Source organism: Penicillium canescens (assembly GCF_028828765.1).
Source record: "Penicillium canescens strain IBT 15451 chromosome Unknown utg000011l_segment0_segment0, whole genome shotgun sequence".
NCBI lineage: Eukaryota > Fungi > Ascomycota > Eurotiomycetes > Eurotiales > Aspergillaceae > Penicillium > Penicillium canescens.
The window spans coordinates 1,896,974-1,916,432 of NW_026703973.1; the positions used below are offsets into that span (position 1 = coordinate 1,896,974).

The following is a 19,459-nucleotide window of genomic DNA, read 5'->3' on the forward strand; positions in this document are numbered from 1 at the left end:
TTATCTCATTTGATTATATCTTTCTGGATACCAAAAAGTGGGCGTTTATGTCGGCATTCCATCGTTCCCTAGATTTGACTTGAAAATATTAGGTGCAAAAGCACCAGTAAAATGAATTGTCCAGAACTCAACCAAACGTAATAAATATGAATCCCGGTAGAATATATACATCCAGTGCGAGGACGCAAGTGTCGTCGGAAGTATAAATCCGCCAAGCCTCCACACTCGCGCATCCCGGGAAATCCAACGCGTTCGCGCGCCCCCTTGTAACCCTCGAACATCAAAGCCCACCAACCTCAAATTCAACAAACAACCTATAAGACCAAAAATACACAATCCCAAGTCAACATAAGCGAGGGGCACGACTAATCAACCCCTGATCCCTCGCGATCACCTCACCACACCGCATCAAACCCGCAACGCCAAACCACCACCAAAATGCCACCACGCAAATCGACATCCTCAGTGACCCCAGCCGACCCAGATGACTCCCTCCTCCAGTCACCCCAGGCACCACAAACAGATAAACCCGTTTTCGCGACGGAACAGCAGCTGAAGGCGCGGGCTGAGGCTGGCGTCAGCGTTGAGGTAAGCCGTTCCCGAGCCGGAGTATACATTGCCTGTGGCATATTTATGCGGTTGAGTATATAGTATGGGATGGCTAACATGATATATTACTTGTGTCTTGTAGGACTACCTCCTCCCACGCTCATTGACAATCCGCCTCGCAAAGGCCGTCCTCCCGCCGAATACAACTATCCAGAAGGATGCCGTGCTAGCTATGCAAAAGGCGGCTACGGTTTTTGTTTCGTATTTATCTTCACAGTATGATCTTCATTCCTTTCTTTTATTTCCTTTTCTCTACTCTCGATGTATCCTACCCTATCGTATATCCTCTCTTTATTGAGAACCTCACCTCCATTCCAACACATGCTATGCTCTGTATGATATACAGAGGAGTCAAGAACATACATATTCTCCGGACATACCACAAAGAAACGACCAACTAACAACATATATCCAGCGCCAACGATGCAACCCTCAAGCGAACAATCGCCCCATCAGACGTCTTCAACGCCCTCTCCGAGCTAGAACTCGATTCCTTCCGCGGCCGTCTCGAGCAAGAATTAGAAGCGTATACTGATATCAAAGCCGGGAAGCGCAAGGCCAAGAAGCCCGAGAATGGCGTGGTAGCTGATACCGAGGCTGATCCTTCTGGTGTTGCTGCTGGTGATGGAGATGGGGATGTGGAGATGGTTGATAACCCCACTAAGAGGGTGAAGCGCGATGGGGAGGATGGAGATGGCCCTGGAACTGGCACTGGCGCTGGTGTAGGGGCTGGAGCTAGTGTTGGGGCAGATAATGATGGAGATGAGACGCAGGAAGAAGAGGTCGAAGACGAAGATGACGAGGAGGAGGAAGAAGAGGACGAGGAAGAGGAAGAAGGGGATGGAGAAGCGCGTCCCAGACCTGAGGATGATCTTGAGGTCGTGGAGGATTTGGATCGCGAGCCTGGGGCTAGGAGGGGCCCTTTTGATCCTGATGCTGAGGAGACGGACGAGGATGATGATGGGCCTGGTAGTCAGTTGCGAGATGATCTTGGGCTTGGTTAAACTGGTTTCAATCTTCTGGATGGCGATTATGTCAATCCGACAAAATGGGTCAGAGTTGCTGGGAAAAGAAACAGAAATATTATTGTTGTACTATATACATAATGATCAATGGATTTCATGTCGCGAGCTTTATATATTTGGATATTGATGGATATGCTGCAGTTCATAGAGAACATGTTTGGGTATATATGTGCAATTATTAGACCGGACAACTACTGCGTAGAAGAGAAGCTTACATCAAAGACCAGTACTGCACCTACTACAAGGTACAACCATACGAGCTATATCACCGAGGAGATGTATTAAATGATACAATACCAGCACGGTATTGGAAACGGCTCAAGCGATGGATCCTAACCAAACAATCCACATACGAACCCCCAAGCAGAATCAAATCCACACGAGGAAAGCAAAATGAGGAAGTAGAGATGAGGAAGAAGAAGAAGACGAAGAAGAATAGAATAGCAACAGAATGAATAAACCCCCAGGCATCATATGCCGGAAAAAAACCAGCCTCAAGAAACGCCTAAGCCGGCCGATGCAGAAAAGAAGCCCTGGTCTATCAATGGTATCTTTCGAAAAAGGACAGCAGACATCATCCCAGAGGGGGAACGCAAGGGATGCAGGTAAGAATACAGTCCAGAAGAAGGGAAAACAAAAGGTGGAAGAAATGGTGAAATGGTATACCAAATGCCGAAAGCCGAAGAAGAGAAAGTCAACCAATGAGTTCCAGAAGATGAAGAAAGCAAGAAAGAAGAGAAGAAGGAAGCCGGTACACCATAACCATGCATCATGTCATGACATGCGGTCGATAGAAAATCAAAGAGATCATGAGAGGGTTGAGAACATTTAGGAAGATGCCACGGACTGGGGACGAGACTCGGAGTCGAGTTTGATGTCTGCTTTGCCGGATTGTCTGGTGACCTTGAAGAGAGGTCCGTTGTTCTTTGGCGCGCCGGCTGGGACGGGGCGCATCGCTTTGCCTGTGGTCTTGGTATCGGTCGTGCCAGCCGCGATGGAGTTCTTCGTGACGCGAGGGTTGAACATGGTGATAGTAGCGTTGGGTTTCGCCGGGGCCTTGCCTCCCTTCTTTGGCGCGGCAGCTGCCTTGGCCCGAGGTTTGGGAGCAGCTTTCTGGGCAGCCTTTGGCGCAGGCTTGGGTGCACTCTTCGCTGCAGTCTTTGGTGCGGCCTTGGCTGGAGCAGCCTTCGTGGATTTGAGAAGTTCCTTGATACTGAGACCCTTGCTGGCTGGATTTGTGACCTTCTTGGTGGCCTTCGTGGCTGGTCTCTTCGCAGGTTTCTCGTCCTGGCTGGATGAAGGTGTGATAAGACCAGAGTCGGTACGGGGTCGCTTTTTCGGCGTGACGACAACCGCAAAGGATTCCATAGTGGGAGCACGAAGAGAGCTCTGGAGCTGGGGGATCGGCTCCGGGGAGGATTCGTATGCGCACTCGCTGATATCCTCCGAGGTCCACGATTTCAGGTTCGCCTGGCGTGCCACTTCATCACAGGAACCCTGGACGATCAAGTCAAAGCAGTCATCGAACTCCTTCCCGCTCGGTGGTTCGTTGTTGATAAACATTGTCACGCCGTCCTTGCGACTCCGAATTGTCGCGCACAAGCTCTTGACAAGGCGGCGAACTCCGGGGATCTTTAAGCTAGTACCAGCAACGATGAGAACACGGGGGCGAGATTTGATATCGGAGTTCATGACCGACGTGATAGCCTCTTCGTCGGGGTTGTGTTCGTTGTAGAGAACGATCCGAGGGCGCATACGTCCAATTCCGTGGCTCCGTTGACCGGTAGCGAGGCGAGCTTGGTCGTGACCCTCGCATTCTTTGCAAGCGGGCGGGTCTGCTTCTGTGAACATATCGCCATTGAAGTCGCAGAGGAAACGACACTTCTGGCAGACCATCTTCTCAATACTGCCATGCAATTGAATCGTCACCGGCCAGCCACCCTTGATATCGAGCGGGACTTCGGTGGCCAATGGCCCCATGGAGGTTTCAATGCCATCGATGTTCTGGGTGTACAGTCGTTTCAGGCGAGACTCGGTACCTATACGGGCAAGCATCTCGTGGAAGGCGGTGGGTTTAGTCTTGGCAGCTTCCTCGGATAGCGACCGGACCATTTCGTGGAAAGGCAGGGTCAATGCGTCATCCTGGTAGACAGCGGCATCGAAGAGAAGCTTGCCAGAAGCCTTTAGGTTATGCTTCTTCTGTAGAGATTTAAAGAGACCATCTGTGGAACGGAAGTCTGGGACTATATATCTATAGGTTAGGCGTAGCTCATGCGGCAGAATATCAGCAGAAACTTACTACCGGCGGCGGTGGAAATGCCGGCACCAGCGATGACGACAATATCCTTCTGGTGGCGCAGGGTCTGGACGAGCAAATAGTGCTGGTCATTTTGTTCATAGAGGCATTTAGAGAGATCGAGATATTGGGTGGTCCGTTCTTTCGGTAGGGGGTTGCGTCTCCTCTTTGCGGGACGGGCTTGGCGTGCAGAACCCTCAGCGCCAGATTCAGCTTGGGATGACGGGGTCGGGTAGCGTTCCGCAGGTTCTGGTGAGCATGCCCGAGATGAGGGGAGAGAGCTCAAGTCCGAGCATTCGGAGACCTCATCAAAGTCGTAGCCCATGATGAAGTTGGAGAGGAGAGATGTGGTCACGTAACAAGGAGCGTCAAAAGGATGTCACCCCCAGGAGAATAGTCGGGGAGAAAAACCGAGTGGATAGCTCCGGGTTATGTTAGAGACCAAAGAAAAGGACGAATGGATGAACCATGGGTAAGGAATAAATATGTGGAAAGGGAGAAAAGAAGAAAAGAGGGATATGTGCAGGAGTAGAGGTGTGTAGAAGGGGACGATGAGGTCAGGGTTGGAGGGGAGCGTTTAATGAAACGATAAAGGGTAAAAAATGATCTGGCCCGCTCCTCACACGTTTGTTTTGACCCGAAGCGAGCTTAGATTCCCCGTGAAGGAATGTGGTTGTGTGGTAGAGACGGGGGGAGCGGTTTAGGAATTGCGATCTGCGGACTCTGTCGAGGGATGGAATCAAACAGATATCGACAATTGCTGACACGCGAACCTGTGGACCCTGGACTTCACACTCCCAGCATCTAAGTGTTTTGCTGTCTTCGATATTGAACCGTTGAAGTTGAGGTGATTCGCTGGAATTGATAGCGGGCCACCTGATGTCGCCTGATTGGCCTGATCGCGTTGGCAGGGCTACGTGCTGACTCAGCAGGCCAGGTTGACTCCTGCCAGGACGTGACGGCATCTCTAGTTCAGATCTATAGAGAACATTGGACCTCTAGCTGATCTATCCTGTGTTTGGTGGCATTTTTGATTGTGGAGTTTCTTGCAAAGGGGACAAAGGCTGTGTTCTGGACCCTGACCGCCTCCCAGCCAAATAATAAAGCCCATTTGATATTCAATGCGCTGGGGAACTCTATAGAGCTATGCTGGGTAGACTATATTGATCCCCTGATTGAAAAGTCTTGAACATAGTCCGACACAAATTATGCCCTTGATGATGGATACGGGCATCAATGTGGACGATCTCTTTGGCGAGTCCAACTCCCTGGAATTGGGCTTGCCAGCCGCCTCTCCTACCAAAGGACTCGCACAATGCCTGGATGAGATGCGCCTATTAGGCTGTTGCCAGTGAGTTGAACATTTCAGAGGTATGTGACGGTAGCTAACAACCGGATAGCAAGATTGCCTGGTCCCGGATGGGTTGCATTGCGTCGATCTCTCAGGATGGACTCAGGGTCAATATCCGCCATCTTCAGTGCAGTTCTTCAGATGGAAAATGGGAACTAGGCAAAGAAACACCCCTCACTACAGTAGTAGAGACCCATCATGGGAACCAACTGGCTCATTTATCATGGAATGAAACCGGGTCAGAACTGGCCGTTGTGGACTGCTCTGGTCGCATATCCATCTATTCTATCTCCATTGCTTTGAACAGCCTCTCGATTCTGCGTCAGGCGTCTTTCGAATCTGGTGATGATGGCGGCCAGGTCGTTGGTTTGATGTGGTTGAATTCCCAACGTTTTGTATGTCGTATTCTGCATCCCAATCTCCCGGGGAACGATTTCTGACACCACGATATAGATACATGCATTTCACCAAGCGGCGAAGGTGAATGGGAGATGGGCCTACACTCCTTTCCGCAGACGCCCAATTGGGCCCTTCCACCCAGCCAACAAAGGCGCCTTGATCTGTGTGACTAGAGCCGGCCAGATCAAGCTCATATATCAGAACCCTAATAGCACATGGGCCGAGCTTCCTGCCGAATTGAAAAACACAGGGTACTCGGACAGGCTATTAACACATGCCTCCATGGTCGCCACACAAGGTAGCTTATCCCGCCGGAGATTTATATCGTAGTACTGACATCGATGCAGCTGGGATCCTTCTCGCCACATACTCCGCGTGTCAGAAGATGTGTCTGTACAGAGTACATATTACCTGGAATCCACCGCAGTGGGAACCCACTCAGGGGAAACAGCAGCCTCCACCCGTTCCCAGTTTCCGCTTGATCCACTGCAAGGTGGATATGCCAGGCAATATACTGAATGTGAACCGCGGCCCAGATCATGCGGATCAATCTATCCCATTCATGAACTCTGTGTACTCATTGACACGGCTGGAGATCATGCCGGGACAGGTTGATAGTCCCCAAGGATCCACTGCCAATCCGTGGATTCTTGCTGTTTTCTCGAAACCTCTCCATGCCATACCAGATTATCAAGAGCAGCAAGGTCCGCCAACTGTGATGCTCAGGTGGCATTTGGAATCTGCACCGCAGACACTTCATCCCAAGTTTGATGAGGTGACATCGAAGAAGAGCAATGCCCAGGCGAAGGTATGTAGACATAGATTCTTGTCTGTTGTGTTGAGACTGATTTATATCTAGCCCAAATTGGAGTTGCGCCGGCTGGATGATATCCATTGTGATAAATACGTTGTCTCGGTCGATTTGATCGAACATGGAACAGTCTTAGCCGTTACCCACGATGACAATTCAATAACATGCTATGACACGAGGACGATGGCAATGTTCAATGGGATGGATGACTCGAACACTGTAACATGTCTGGCCCAGGCGGGATTTCAGTATCCAATAGAAACATCTGGTATGTTGTGACTTGATTCATCCTGCTTTACATTGCGCGAATTGATATCATTAGGTCTCAACATCGCTTTCTCGCCTAACTCTTGCGTTGCCGTTACGCTGGATAGTGACGGACAGATGCAACTGAGAGTGATGGGGCATTCATTCGGATCAACCGAGGGACTCTATGACGACAGTATGTGCGGCCCAGAGCCTATAAGATTATCAGAACTGACCCAAACGCATAGCCAAATTCTCCGCCGCCGTTGCTGCTTTGACGGTAGCATTCTGCCGTGGCTGTGGAAGTGAATGCAACACTGACGACGTTCTCATGGTTGCTCTCCGGCAGCTGACACCAGGTAAGTGCATGGTTTTGCCACGATTTAGATCACCGAACTCCGCTGACACCCCCGAAGAGGCTCAAACCACATTCATCAGCGAGGTGTATCGTGCACTGCCGGTCAATTGCAACTTCACTGCTGATCAAGAGAAGCTCATGAGCCACCCGTACATCCCTCGTTGTCTCAGTTTGCAGGCTGCGCTGGGCTATAAAGGAAGACTCAAGCGCCGCAGCCTTGCATCCTCCGTGCCCTGGGCGATTCTTCAACTGCGGCACTCCTCGGTTCTATTTGCTTATTTCTTCCAGTATAACAAAGGTGTACAACCCGAGACACATGATCCAGGTAAGCCAGACCACCGTCTCAACACCAGTAATCAACTGCTAACAGCAAAAAGATGTTCTACGATTGGTCTTGGGTAACACAAAATGGACACTGGATTTCTCCCACTGGCTCCTAAACGAAGTCTTCGACATGGCAGACGATTTCGAAAGCGTCTTCAACGACCAAGAAGCATTCACCCAGAAATGTACGACCACCCCACCCCCAACAAGTTCCCCAAACAATAATCTAACCAAACCACCCCAGTGAAATCAACCAACTCCCTTCCCCTCCTAATCCTTCTCTCAAGCATGTCAAGAGCCTTCCTCCGCTTCATCTGCCGCGGCCTCCGAGGCGTGCAGGCAGGCTTCGCAAGCGCAAACCCAGCCTCCCTCTTTGGCGACAGCCGAATATACTACACAGAAATATGCCAAGCCCTCGAAACCTCACCAGTCCGGATAGACGTCTACGAGAAATTCCTTGCGGGAGTGGACTCGGCCGTGAAACACGCCTACCAAGGAGCAGGCTTCGGCGACGCTGAAAGACCAGGTCCAGAAAAAGAACTGCTCGTCAACGCGCGCATCCCACCGGTCCTAATATCAGCCGTGGCAACGTTGCTGCGGCAGACGGTGCCGGCGCTGAAAACGGAGATCAATCGCATGGCGATTTATCTAGGTGATTATTCTTGGTTGGGCTTTGGGAATGATTCTCGCACCGCGGTCTACCGGAAACAGCGTGATGTTGATATTTTGAAGAAGTGTCCTTTGAGGCCGCCTCTCTTGCTGGGCTGTGAGGGTCGGGTTGCGCCGCTTAAAAAGAGGAGGTGTGCAAGGTGTTGTGAGGTTTCCGGGGATACGAGTTTGCCGAGGTCTATGCTTTCTTTTAAAATGACTGCTAAGTTGGGGTTGTTGAGGTCCTGTCTTTGTGGGGGGATGTGGATTCTTGAGGTTGATTCTGGGGATGTTGGGGGTGGGAATGGGAGTGGGAATGGAAGTGGGAATGGAAGTGGGAATTGAAGTGGGCATGGAGCCTAGAGATAGTTTTCTGTTACAAGAAGGTCGATGTTATGATAGATGAACAGCAATTTTGGTGTGATGTATCTCGCAAGTAGAGAGCATACGAGGTTGAAACATAAAAGGGTCTGGAGGAGGGACTGGGGATGAACCGAGTTCTGCTGGGTGAAAATGGACAACTAGATCGGCGTTTTTATATGGACAACATGCATAAGGCAATATATATCCTTGACCTGATAGGGCTTGCCTTCGACATAGGAATATGTAGACGACGTATGTAGAAGCATATCCCTGAGTACGGAATACGGAATACTTGACCACACAAAGTTCCTTAACAAAGCAAGAAAATGTCTAAGTCATGTCATGTCAAGAGTCGATTTGCATCCTATTTAGATACATAATCAAATTCCATTTTTTGGATGTAAAAAAAAGAGAAAACCGACCCCTCCACAAGCTCTCGGGTCCACACTGTCACGTCCTGCTTGTGTCCAAGGCCAGCAACGTCTTCCCACAAAACTCCATATCCGAACAAGTTCTGCGTTTAAGCCTGCAGAATATCAGTCAGTATTGTGTTCGGTTCGTATGGTGGCGATGTCTTTGGGAGAAAAAAAGGCAGAACAGAATAAGATGCAACATCCAATCACTATTCCACCAATTCATGACCAAGGACTGATCGAGATGATCATACCTTAACAGCGTACTTCCGCTGGGGGAAGTGGGTGGCGCGCTTCTGCTGACGCACGGTGGTGCGGGTAGCCTCGTGCTTGGTGAGACGGCGGCGGATCTCACGGGTGAGCTTGGGGCGGAGGTCGAGGGGAAGGTACTTCTTGTTCTTGTAGAACAGACGCAGCTGGGCGCGCTGGTTGGCGTTGATGACGGTGAGGACACGAGCGATCGACTTGCGAACCTCGCCGCTAAAAAAAAAAAAATTCCAGTCAGCACCTGTTCAGATGACTTTTGATAAACCCGGTCTCGATCCATTGCAATCGTAGTATCCATCTCTTTCCCATCGATCCCATTGGTGATTTGCTGGTGTAGTCCTCTTGTTTCGTTGTCCCGATCGGGATTCAATTGTTTCCATCCCGCAAATCTCCAAATCCATTCGCACAAAAAGAAAGCCGGGGGGTGTCGGATACGCACATCTTCTGGGTCTTCGTGGAAGCGCCGCTGGAGATCTTCTGAACGCGGAGCTGGTTGAGCTCCAGCTTCAACTCCTCGAGCTGCTTGGCGAGCTCATCCTTGTTCTTGCCCCAGAGCTGACCGGCCTTGACCTTGGACGACTATAAAAAAAGAGGTTCATCAGCATGCATTCAGAGGTTCTGCCTGGCAGCACGTACCATAGTGGCGGCGATTTGTGAGGGTTGTCGACGTTGAGAATTGAAGATGTCCGAGGGTCAAATTGCGACTGGTTGTGGGACTAGGGCTAAGCGAATTCTGCGACACTAAGCGGGCACGTGATTTGTGTGGCACTTGGTGCCTAATAATGGTGCCTAGAGTATGAGGCGTCAATATACTATATCCGGTTAGACTATTCTACCCCGTCATGGCCAACTTACGTAGTGGTAGCACCTCGGCCCTTGCACCGGTTGGTTTGGAGAATAATTCTGAACAGTTTTGACCCCTTGTCAATTCGTCTCCCCTATCCCACCTCTTCTGTACCGGCCATGACGTCCTCTACTGGCTCTGGGTGGACACAGCTCCGGCAACAAGCCCGGTCGCTCGAGACTCAGGTACCAACATATTCAGGAACCTCACTATAGAATGTGACTGACGCCACCAATAGACCGAGAACCTCTTCCACACCTACTCACAATTCGCTTCTATCACCAAGCCCCCACAGACACCCACCGAGGAAGAGCTGCGCCTCGAATCGCAATTGAAAGACCTCCTCGAAAGAGTAAGTCAACAGCGAGCAGCGAGCCTACCAAAAAAGAACCGCGACAGCTAACTATTCTCCGCACAGCGTGAATCTCTCATTGCCCAACTATCCCGACTCCTCGACTCAGAAGCCACCCTCACATCGTCCGCCCTGAAACAGAACAATGTCTCCCGCCATCGCGAAGTGCTCCAAGACCACCGCCGCGAGCTCCAACGACTAACCTCCGCCATCGCCGAATCGCGCGACCGCGCAAACCTCCTCTCAAATGTCCGCTCAGACATTGATTCCTACCGCGCATCTAACCCCGCCGCCGCCGAGGCCGAGTACATGCTCGAGGAGCGGGGGCGAGTTGAGAACAGCCACAACATGATGGACGGAGTGTTGAGCCAGGCGTATGCCATCAACGAGAACTTCGGAGTCCAGCGTGAGACCATTGCCAACATCAACCGGCGTATTGTCGGTGCTGCTAGTAACGTCCCCGGCATGAACTATCTCATTGGCAAGATTGGAAACAAGAAGAGGCGAGATGCTATCATCCTTGGATGCTTTATCGGATTCTGCTTCTTGATGTTGCTGTTCTTCCGGTGATATATTGAATCATTATTCCGGGGGTACGCTGTCTCATCTTATTGTTCTCGTGTCGATTGCTGCTATCCAGCGTGTGGACTTTTGTTACTAAGGCGTTCAGGTTTGGGCATTTCAGTGTCCCTCTTGACGGGGGATACGATGATAATTCTTGCACGTCTAAATGGCGGCTATTTGTTATGCTCTATATTATACACATTCTCTATTGTATGTACAAATTTAACTGAGAGGGGAATCACATCATATACAAGTTTCCGGTCCGGTACTGGTACACTCACCACAGGCTCATCTCAATTCTTACGAGTCGAGCCCGGCCCTCCAGAAAGAGCCTTCTTCTCCTCAATAAGTTTCCGAACGCCAGCATTGAGCCCCTCCAATTCCTCCGCATCCGCCGGCCCACTCCCCGCCCAGCGAATCCGACACTCTTCATCAACGAGATAAACATACCCAACCTTAGAGTTCATCATACCAACAGTCTCCTTAAGCGCCTGGTCAAACCCCTTCTGCACCAAGAAATACCGCGAATGCTGCTCCTTCGGCAACTTCTGCCGCATGCGCCACATGAATGTTTTAACCAACCACGCCTTCATGCGGTTCTCTTCGAGGTTAATATCAATCCTCTGCACATGTTTCCCGCCACTAGCAAGTGCCTCCACAAGGCCTGGGTTCTGCTGTGGGCCTGTGAATGTCGCGACCTGGCCCTCGGCCCAGACGCTGGAAAACAGGTTCACGACTGAGATGCTGCCGCGCAGCTGGGTGGTTGTGTTTTGAGCGTCCTTGGGCGTTGCGAGGGTTATCCCGTGCATGTTTGGGAAGTAGAGTGATCTGTCGGCTTTGAAGAGTCGTGGGTTTGAGATGAAGGTCTTGCCTTCGTGGTGGCGGAGGTTGGACCATTCCCGGAAATAGGGTTTGGCGACTTGTTTTGTCCTGTGCGTTGCGGTTGTTTGTTAGTTTTGCGTTCGCCGTCCATTGGCTGATTGCCAGTGGGAGAAAGGGTAGGGTAGGTTCGTACAATTCCTTGCGCCGCTTGATGTGCCGGTCATAGTTGGTGAAGTCGTCGCGACGCTGGGCCATGGAGCGCGTGTCAACTCCTGTATTTTGGCCCTCTAACGGTGGCGTGGGACTTCCAATGGGTCGATCCAGTCTCGGGGGAGCGAAGTCTGCGTCGCCGGGCTGAGGGCCATCCTTTTGGTTTTGTTGGAATTCGATGGAGCTGGTCAGGCGTTGCCTTGCCAGAGATTGAGTCTCAGTCTTTGTATTCCGCTTCACAACGGTTGGGGCAGCTGATTTGCTGGGCTCCTCGGCTATACTAGCATAGTGGCGCGGGGAGAAGGGTTTGGCTCGGAGCTGGGCGACTCTCGCTGGGTTGCGGAATTGGCAGCTTAGACAGCGGCCGGTCTGTAGAAATGGGAGGTCGGCGATCAGGGTAGTTGGGAGGGTGGATTTCCACATGTTGATTGGGCCCGGCCAATGGGTCGAAAACGATGGACTGTGAGTAGGTTGTGGTCTCCAGCTTTCTTACAACAATATCTCCATCTCCGAAATCCACGGTCACGTGCTCCAATATTACCTGTTTGGGAATGATAGTCATTCAGTGTGCTGTTCTGCGTGTATTTGCATTTGGGTCGGATTGACACGAGAAGAATAGAATCTCACAGACAAAGAAAATATAACATGAGAGCGTCAAGCGCAGACTTCCAGAATATGTTGCGATATGTTGCCTATAGTAGATGAGTCTATACTTCTGGAGACATTAGCGCAAAATTATGGGCTTGACGAGATTGCCAGAGTGACCACAGCAACGTCCGAGAACCAAAATTATCCCAGCTCCAGAAGCCTCAAAACCAGGCAGCACAGACGCCTCGCGGTCGATGATGAAAATTTGAGGTAGGAACAGATCCCGTGACCTGGCGCCGCTTTCGCGCCAGTCAATCGCGTCCACTTGTAACCATTCGCAACCTTGTCTGCCTGTAGACTTGTGTCACTGTGATTGTATCATGAAGTCTATTTGGTCTAACTTCCCGATTCTCGATTGGACACCGGGCTAAGATGTCGGGCACTCATAGCAAGGAGGACTTCTTTGTGTCTCTGGAGCAACTGGATGACTCGGATGACCAGGACGAGGAATACAATGAATGGGAGCGTCTATTGTATTCGACCAAATATAAGGCACCTGACAAGGTCGCGCCTACTCCAGTTGCAGAACGAATCTCGCTTTCTCGGGCACACTCGGACCCGCAACCTACTTCTAGGACTAATCAGTATAAAACGAGCACGTTGCCAGATGACTCGAAGCCTGCTCCTCTGATCCGGCATAAGACGACTGGAGCTATGCCTACCACCAAGAGTGGTGGTCCTCCCCAGAAGAAGAGAAGAACCAACAGCGCGAAGGTCATACCGGAGTGCCAGAAGATCTTCAAAGACCTAGTCTTTTGTGAGTATTTCGTGATATTCCCTCGGCCGACTCTCACTAACATATTGAGCTTAGTTTTCTTTCCCAACAACGATGTCTCCCCATTTCGACGGCTCCGGATACAACGAGCCCAAGAATACGGAGCCCAATGGAGTCGAGCATGGGAAAAGACCGTCACGCATGCGGTCGTTGACAATGACTTACTTTTGAACGATCTTCTGGGTTATATCAAGCTCGAGTCCTTGCCAGTCAGTCCACTTGTCAGACACTCTGGTTTCAGTGCTAACTAACTCGCAGGCGAGCGTGGTTCTGGTGAACGAATCCTACCCTTCGGATTGTATCCAGTTTCGGTCGCTGTTGAACCCTTCACAGCTCCGTTTCAGGGTCCACGGAGTCCCGAAACCCACCGGAGAAGAGAAGAAGGGAAAAGAAAAGGAGCAGCTACCCTTAGTGGTAGAGCCGTCCTCGCTCAATGACCTGCCGTTGAGGCCCTCACGACGGGAGCAAGCCCTGTGTCCGGAGTCTTCTCAGCCTTCAGTCGAGGAAGATTCACCAGCAGCGACAACTGAGCCTGCGGAAGAATTCGCTAGCGAAGAGGGGCATAGCAGAATCATCCGAGAGCGGGATGCCTTGGATGATATAATTGACCAGGCCAAGGCAACAAGTCATCTGGTAAACCATTTCATCCCTTTACTGGAAGCTCAAGCAACTGATCTTTATACCTAGCCCTTGGACCCGCTAGAGTCGCCGGACCATACTGCCACAACATCCGATGATGGAATCCCCAGTGGCTCAGAACCAGGCTCGGAAATACTGCCGCAGAAAGAGCTACAGCGAAAGGGCAAAGCTGATTGGACAAAGAACTTCTCATGCATGCAGAAGTATGATCCAGACGAGAAGCTGGACAATCCAAATAGCCGAACTATAGAAGTCCTGCAACAGATGCTGGACTACTATACCCAAACGGCAGATCATTGGCGGGTACTCGGCTACCGCAAGGCTATCATTGCGTTGCGAAAGCAAAGAAAAAGATTTCTACAAAAATACAGGCGCGGGCCCTCCCTGGCATTGGGGAGCGAATAGCCGACAAGATCGAAGAGATCGTCTTGACCAACCGTCTTCGTCGTTTGGAACATACAAATGATACCCCAGAAGACCGACTCATCCAAGAATTCCTCGGCGTCTATGGCGCCGGTCTCATTCAGGCCTCCAAATGGGTGGCGCAGGGCTATAAATCTTTAGCTGATTTGCTAGAAAAAGCCCCTTTGAGCAAGCAGCAACGCATCGGGGTAGAGCGTTACAATGACTTTGCACAGCGCATCCCTCGCAAGGAGGTGGAAGCCCATGGCGCGATTGTACGAAAGGCGGTGCAAATCGAAGACAGGGATATGCAGGTGATCATCTCAGGCTCTTACCGCCGCGGGGCAGCAACCTGCGGGGACATCGACTGCCTGATAACCAAGCCTGGTGCCACGTTGGACCAAATCCGCTCGATCATGCTTGGGCTTGTGGTTCCCAAGTTGTTCCGCAGCGGGTTTCTGCAGGCCAGCCTTACCCTCTCGTCGCATCAGGACGGGTCCAAATGGCATGGTGCCTCGACTATACCTGGCAGCAACTTGTGGCGTCGGATCGATCTGCTGTTTGTCCCTGATGCCGAGATAGGGGCGGCCTTGCTGTACTTCACTGGCAATGACATCTTCAACCGGAGCATGAGATTGTTGGCACGGAAGAAGGGCATGTGCTTGAACCAGAAGGGGCTCTTTACTAACATTCTTAGAACACAGCAGGTCAAGCTTAACGCGGGTCGATTGGTTGAGGCTCGAAACGAGCGCCGGATTTTTGCTGCTCTGGGTGTACCCTGGCGGCCTCCTGAGCACCGGATCTGTTGAGATTTGCTAGCAACTGGCCGATTGGAACAGGAAATCACTTATTAATTAGCAGGTAGCCTATTTCAGTCTAATACCAACACGGTCCTTATGTCTTCAGTGACCAGGGTTATTCACATTCATAAATCAGTTGGTTGATCAGTAGATGGCCACTCAACGACGGACAATGGCGAAATATATATGCGCACCAATGACGATACCAGCTGAGATTTCACTCAGATTTCGCTCAGATTCAACGTGTACAGATAGTCCGATGCAAAGCAATCTATCTCAAAAACTCATCTCATACTATCCAATACGAAAAATCAAGGAAAAGAAATAAAATAGCTGCATAGATGTACATAGAGTTTTTCGCATACATTCTGGAGAGACAAGTGTAGCAGTCACAGTGGCACAAGTGACTAAGACTTCCTCGCCTTCTTCCCCAACTTCATCACTTCCCATCAACATCAACCTCAAACTTGAGACTTCTCATAGTTCCAAGATTTGATACTCCTTGATCTTCATCACCGCCTTTCCGTGACCGCCCTGCAGCATCACCGCCTTTCGTGCGGTGAAGCCTCCATCGCGTGTCCCTCCCCTTGCGATTGCCAGACCGCCCTCTACTGCCCAGGTTTTGCCCGCACATCTTCGTTTGAATCATCTGGATTTTGTTATTGTTAGTCTCGAGTCTCCTCTTTGAGGCTTTGAGGCTACTTGTATTTCGAGGTTCACGGGGCCTCCCAGTCCCCAGTGACTGTGCACGTGTTTTTTTTGCACGATCCTCTTGCCACCCCTCTGTCTTCTGTTCAGTCCACACGCCCCAACTTGGTGGGATCCGCAGCTCTGTTACGACAAGACATTGATTACCGCTAATCGGTTGTTTACGATTGCTGATTATCTGATTGACACGTGAATCCTCCATAAAACACGTCCACAACGCCTTGCAAAATGGGTCGCAAACCCAACCAACTCATCCTCGAGTTCTTCCACCGGGGTCCCAAGTTGGAAGACGCGAGCAATCGCTACCAACACACATGCAAAGCCTGCGGGGAGATTTTTCCCAAGGGTCGCATTGACAGCCTCACCAACCATCTGGTAAAAAAATGCCAGGCCATCCCTCTTCGCGACCGCCAACGCGTGTTGTTGCGACTCCACGAACTCCCCGACCTCACCGACGTCGACTCGAACAAAGATTCGCCATCTGGAAACAAAGGAAAGTCGGGTGAAGGCGGATTTCCCAACCGACCTAATTTCGATGGTCTCAATGTGCTTGCGGAAGCGTCGCGACAAGTCGGCGCCTCGGATGTCTCCAAGCGTGGCCCCGGATACACCCAGTCTGTGACCGCTGGAGGAAAAACAGTCATTGTCGACCCTGCGCTGGAGGCAGAGGGCTTCCAGGGACAATCGCAAGGATCTGACAGCAAGATCGAAGGCACCGGAAATGCTGAAGGTTTGTTTCCGCCACCGTGCATCGTCGCGCGCCACAGTTTGCTAACATTTCTCAGGAACTCCTCAATCGTCCAACGCTCCTAGTATCCCTGCCCTTCCGAGCCACACCCCTGGCGAACACCCCGCATCCATGTCCCCGCCCCTGGGCGACGCCTCCATGTCGCCTGAGTCGACCTCCAATGCGCGACAGTCGCAACTGTCGATGATCGCGGCTTCTGCCAACGAGATGGTTCCTCAGGGACTGTCAATCGATGGTGATAACATTAGCTCTGATGGACTGAAGCTTGGCCAGTGGGGTGGACAGCTGTCAACACACGAGCAGCTTCTTTTCGACAGCTTGCATGAGCATGACCCATCTTTGACCGCTGCGACTCAGCGCGCTGCGTCTTATCCCCGCCCCATTGCTATGAACCCGAATACCCAGGCGAAGGGATTTGTGAATGAGTTTGGCAACTCGACTAAGCCCATGAAGCCCAAGGTGCGCGGCCGATTCACAGCCGAGCGACGTCGTGAGGTTCAGGATGTGCGGAAGAAGGGCGCTTGTCTTCGGTGCCGAATGCTGAAGAAACCTGTAAGAATTTGCGAATCCGTGGGATCGTGGAAAAGTGACTGACGTTGATAGTGTTCTGGCGATACCCCTTGCACCACTTGCGCTAGCGTGGAGAGTGCGCGCTTGTGGAAGCATCCGTGCTTGCGCACTCGCCTTTCCGACGAGTTCGAACTTTACAATGCCAGTAAGTTGTTAGTGTTTCCGTCTTGCAAATAGGAAACTGACAAGGACTTCAGACTTGAATTCAACACTTGCCTACCATGACACCAACAGCATCAAGAACCAGGTCAAGTTCGAGCACTACTCGGGCCGCATCGAGGTTACTCACTTTGAGGAGAGCAACTCCTTCATGACTTTCAGTGGATTGCAGGGTCATCGCGCTTCGGTGTCTGCTCTCGATCCCCAGCTGCAGGGCCTTGGTGATGATCAGTTCTCTAGCCCCGCTCAAGAAGTGTACCTCCTGGATGCCGACGCGGATGATATTCCCAGCAAGCTTGAGCTGTATATCAAGAAGAACGCACACCTTTTCTATGAGCGAGAGACCTCCTCTTTCATGAAGCCTACCCTGATGCTCGCTGCCGAGATTAACCAGCAGAAGAAGGTAAGTTACTTGACATTCGATGTGTGGACTTTTGCTGACATTGAACAGGACATCCTTCTGGAGCGTGTGCTGGAGCTTTGGGTTGCTACACACATCCTCGTTGACACTGAACTTACCTGGAAGACTTACTACAACCCCACTCTCCCTCCGAACTCATTGCACTCTCTTTCCCAGCCTTCGGACGAGGGTCGTCTGCCTATCGAGGAAGTCTCGGACCCCGAGTCCTACGGCCTTCTCTGCAGCCAGCTGCGTTCCGCCATGGAGAAGCGTGCCATGGCCTTGAGCAAGTTTGTCATCAACGATCTCGAGCGTCGCCTTCTTCAGCGCCAGAAGTGCGGATGGTTCGATACCTTCATTACTGCTATCATTCTTTTGAACTGTGTGGAGCGCACCTGCTGGCTATTCCGCTCATGGGACAACGAGAACTTCTCCGGCCGCGTAAGTTGTTACCATTACATCCCACTGCGTCCCTTACTAAAACACTTTCCAGTGGCCTCTGGACAAACGTCCTCCCTACTACTTCAACCAGTCCGACCGCTTCTCCGACATCCTGGAGATGCTTCTGCGCATGCGCCACATCCCTCCCAAGGCCACTTTCCGTCCCGACAACGGCATCCTGAAGGCCGTGGACGGTAGCGATGAGCACGCCGTCCGCTGGTTTGACATGATTCAGATTACCCGTAAGTCAAAACCTGATCTCATATACGCAATATTCATTACTGACTTCATTTCACAGCATACTACATCGAAGAGCGCAAGAACGCCGTCTTCGACCCATCTGACTCACGCTCCCTGGATTGCCACCACAGTGCCAACCTCCTCGAGCCCAACAACGCCACCTGATTCCTCAAAAAACAAAAACCAACTGTTTTGAGTCACACTATTTGCAAAGAGGGCTACCTGCTGGCGAATATCACCATTATGATATGATAGCGGCAGCAAAACACGCATGCAACGAATTTGTTCGAGTACTTTCCCCGTTTCCCAATGGACGCGGGCATCTTGTCTGATTTGCTTAACGGAGTTGAATTATCTTAGTAGGGGTAGAAATGGTTTCAAGCGAAGAAATGATCAAGGAGGATATCTTCTGTTGTTGTTAATGGTTCCCGGTTCTTTTTTCCTTTTTTTGTGGGTGTCTGTAGGTGTTGGGGGTTTGCGGTGCCGGATTTTGTTATTTGTAGCTGAGGCTTTTTATCACTAAGGATTTGTATCGATTAAAAATGCTTATTTTATTTATTTGATGCCCTTGCATTTGTAGTCTGTGAACAGTCGGCGATACTAGTATGTTCTACCCGGTATAAGTTAGTAGACAAGAAATAAGTAAGTGTAAGTTGCTTCCTTTCTAGTAGTACAAGAACCCATATCACTCCGGCGCAACATAATCATAACTTCCACTACCTCGCCATTTCAACGCCCCTGGTCCGACCGTCTGGGTAAAACAAGACCAACCCCATCTGCCTCAGTATAAGGAACCCAAACAAATTCCGGCTTCCCAAGTCCCTATCAAAATCCATACCATAGAATCCAAGACCAGCACAACTGGTAATCGTCAAATCCCTCGATCCAAAGATCTCAGCCGATAAACACTGATCTATAATCGTCCATGGAATCAACAAGCTGGTGTACTTCAGCAACATGCCGAGAATCAACACGAGTAGGGCGACTGCGATTGAGCGATGTCCTTGCATAGATTAGCGAGCAATTG

General features: G+C 50.9%; 8 protein-coding genes across 8 annotated transcripts; 5 read left to right on the forward strand and 3 right to left on the reverse strand.

Moving 5' to 3' along the window:
• Window positions 1-185: 185 nt before the first annotated feature.
• cbfA (uncharacterized protein) lies at window positions 186-1,796 on the forward strand. Its single transcript, XM_058522184.1, has 3 exons — window positions 186-588; window positions 692-825; window positions 1,025-1,796. The coding sequence occupies exons 1-3, from the start codon at window positions 439-441 to the stop codon at window positions 1,611-1,613; spliced, it is 873 nt and encodes a 290-aa protein (XP_058365661.1). The 5' UTR covers window positions 186-438; the 3' UTR covers window positions 1,614-1,796.
• A 666-nt stretch (window positions 1,797-2,462) lies between these two features.
• Window positions 2,463-4,255, reverse strand: N7446_013444 (putative SIR2 family histone deacetylase (Hst4); the record flags this gene model as incomplete). Its single annotated transcript, XM_058522185.1, has 2 exons — window positions 2,463-3,877; window positions 3,934-4,255. The coding sequence occupies 2 exons, from the start codon at window positions 4,253-4,255 to the stop codon at window positions 2,463-2,465; spliced, it is 1,737 nt and encodes a 578-aa protein (XP_058365662.1).
• Window positions 4,256-5,147: 892 nt separating this feature from the next.
• On the forward strand, window positions 5,148-8,189 carry N7446_013445 (mediator of RNA polymerase II transcription subunit 16; the record flags this gene model as incomplete). Its single annotated transcript, XM_058522186.1, has 11 exons — window positions 5,148-5,281; window positions 5,331-5,676; window positions 5,735-5,978; window positions 6,028-6,488; window positions 6,540-6,759; window positions 6,814-6,933; window positions 6,986-7,096; window positions 7,154-7,420; window positions 7,473-7,604; window positions 7,664-8,071; window positions 8,155-8,189. 11 exons carry the CDS (start codon window positions 5,148-5,150, stop codon window positions 8,187-8,189), a joined length of 2,478 nt encoding a protein of 825 aa, XP_058365663.1.
• Window positions 8,190-8,751: 562 nt separating this feature from the next.
• On the reverse strand, window positions 8,752-9,823 carry N7446_013446 (60S ribosomal protein uL29). The gene is made up of 4 exons (XM_058522187.1): window positions 9,747-9,823; window positions 9,550-9,689; window positions 9,098-9,323; window positions 8,752-8,956 (listed from the first exon to the last, which is right to left on the reverse strand). The coding sequence occupies exons 1-4, from the start codon at window positions 9,747-9,749 to the stop codon at window positions 8,951-8,953; spliced, it is 375 nt and encodes a 124-aa protein (XP_058365664.1). The 5' UTR covers window positions 9,750-9,823; the 3' UTR covers window positions 8,752-8,950.
• Window positions 9,824-10,073: 250 nt separating this feature from the next.
• N7446_013447 (putative vesicle transport v-SNARE protein Gos1) lies at window positions 10,074-10,876 on the forward strand (the record flags this gene model as incomplete). The annotated part of the gene is made up of 3 exons (XM_058522188.1): window positions 10,074-10,139; window positions 10,193-10,306; window positions 10,373-10,876. 3 exons carry the CDS (start codon window positions 10,074-10,076, stop codon window positions 10,874-10,876), a joined length of 684 nt encoding a protein of 227 aa, XP_058365665.1.
• Window positions 10,877-11,163: 287 nt separating this feature from the next.
• On the reverse strand, window positions 11,164-12,325 carry N7446_013448 (mitochondrial ATPase complex subunit ATP10; the record flags this gene model as incomplete). The annotated part of the gene is made up of 2 exons (XM_058522189.1): window positions 11,164-11,800; window positions 11,886-12,325. The coding sequence occupies 2 exons, from the start codon at window positions 12,323-12,325 to the stop codon at window positions 11,164-11,166; spliced, it is 1,077 nt and encodes a 358-aa protein (XP_058365666.1).
• A 597-nt stretch (window positions 12,326-12,922) lies between these two features.
• N7446_013449 (DNA-directed DNA polymerase IV) lies at window positions 12,923-15,175 on the forward strand (the record flags this gene model as incomplete). The annotated part of the gene is made up of 5 exons (XM_058522190.1): window positions 12,923-13,307; window positions 13,362-13,534; window positions 13,584-13,958; window positions 14,013-14,267; window positions 14,336-15,175. The coding sequence occupies 5 exons, from the start codon at window positions 12,923-12,925 to the stop codon at window positions 15,173-15,175; spliced, it is 2,028 nt and encodes a 675-aa protein (XP_058365667.1).
• A 927-nt stretch (window positions 15,176-16,102) lies between these two features.
• Window positions 16,103-18,597, forward strand: N7446_013450 (uncharacterized protein; the record flags this gene model as incomplete). Its single annotated transcript, XM_058522191.1, has 7 exons — window positions 16,103-16,604; window positions 16,660-17,174; window positions 17,226-17,337; window positions 17,390-17,754; window positions 17,803-18,192; window positions 18,245-18,434; window positions 18,491-18,597. The coding sequence occupies 7 exons, from the start codon at window positions 16,103-16,105 to the stop codon at window positions 18,595-18,597; spliced, it is 2,181 nt and encodes a 726-aa protein (XP_058365668.1).
• Between the last annotated feature and the right edge of the window lie 862 nt (window positions 18,598-19,459).

Excerpts from the sequence above, each read along its gene's own strand:
- cbfA (XM_058522184.1), top strand. The coding sequence starts at position 439 with ATGCCACCACGCAAATCGACATCCTCAGTGACCCCAGCCGACCCAGAT. Across the intron at positions 589-691 it reads AGGCTGGCGTCAGCGTTGAG|GACTACCTCCTCCCACGCTC; the intron begins GTAAGCCGTTCC and ends TGTGTCTTGTAG. Across the intron at positions 826-1,024 it reads GTTTCGTATTTATCTTCACA|CGCCAACGATGCAACCCTCA; the intron begins GTATGATCTTCA and ends ACATATATCCAG.
- N7446_013446 (XM_058522187.1), bottom strand. Across the intron at positions 9,324-9,549 it reads TCCACGAAGACCCAGAAGAT|CGGCGAGGTTCGCAAGTCGA; the intron begins GTGCGTATCCGA and ends TTTTTTTTTTAG.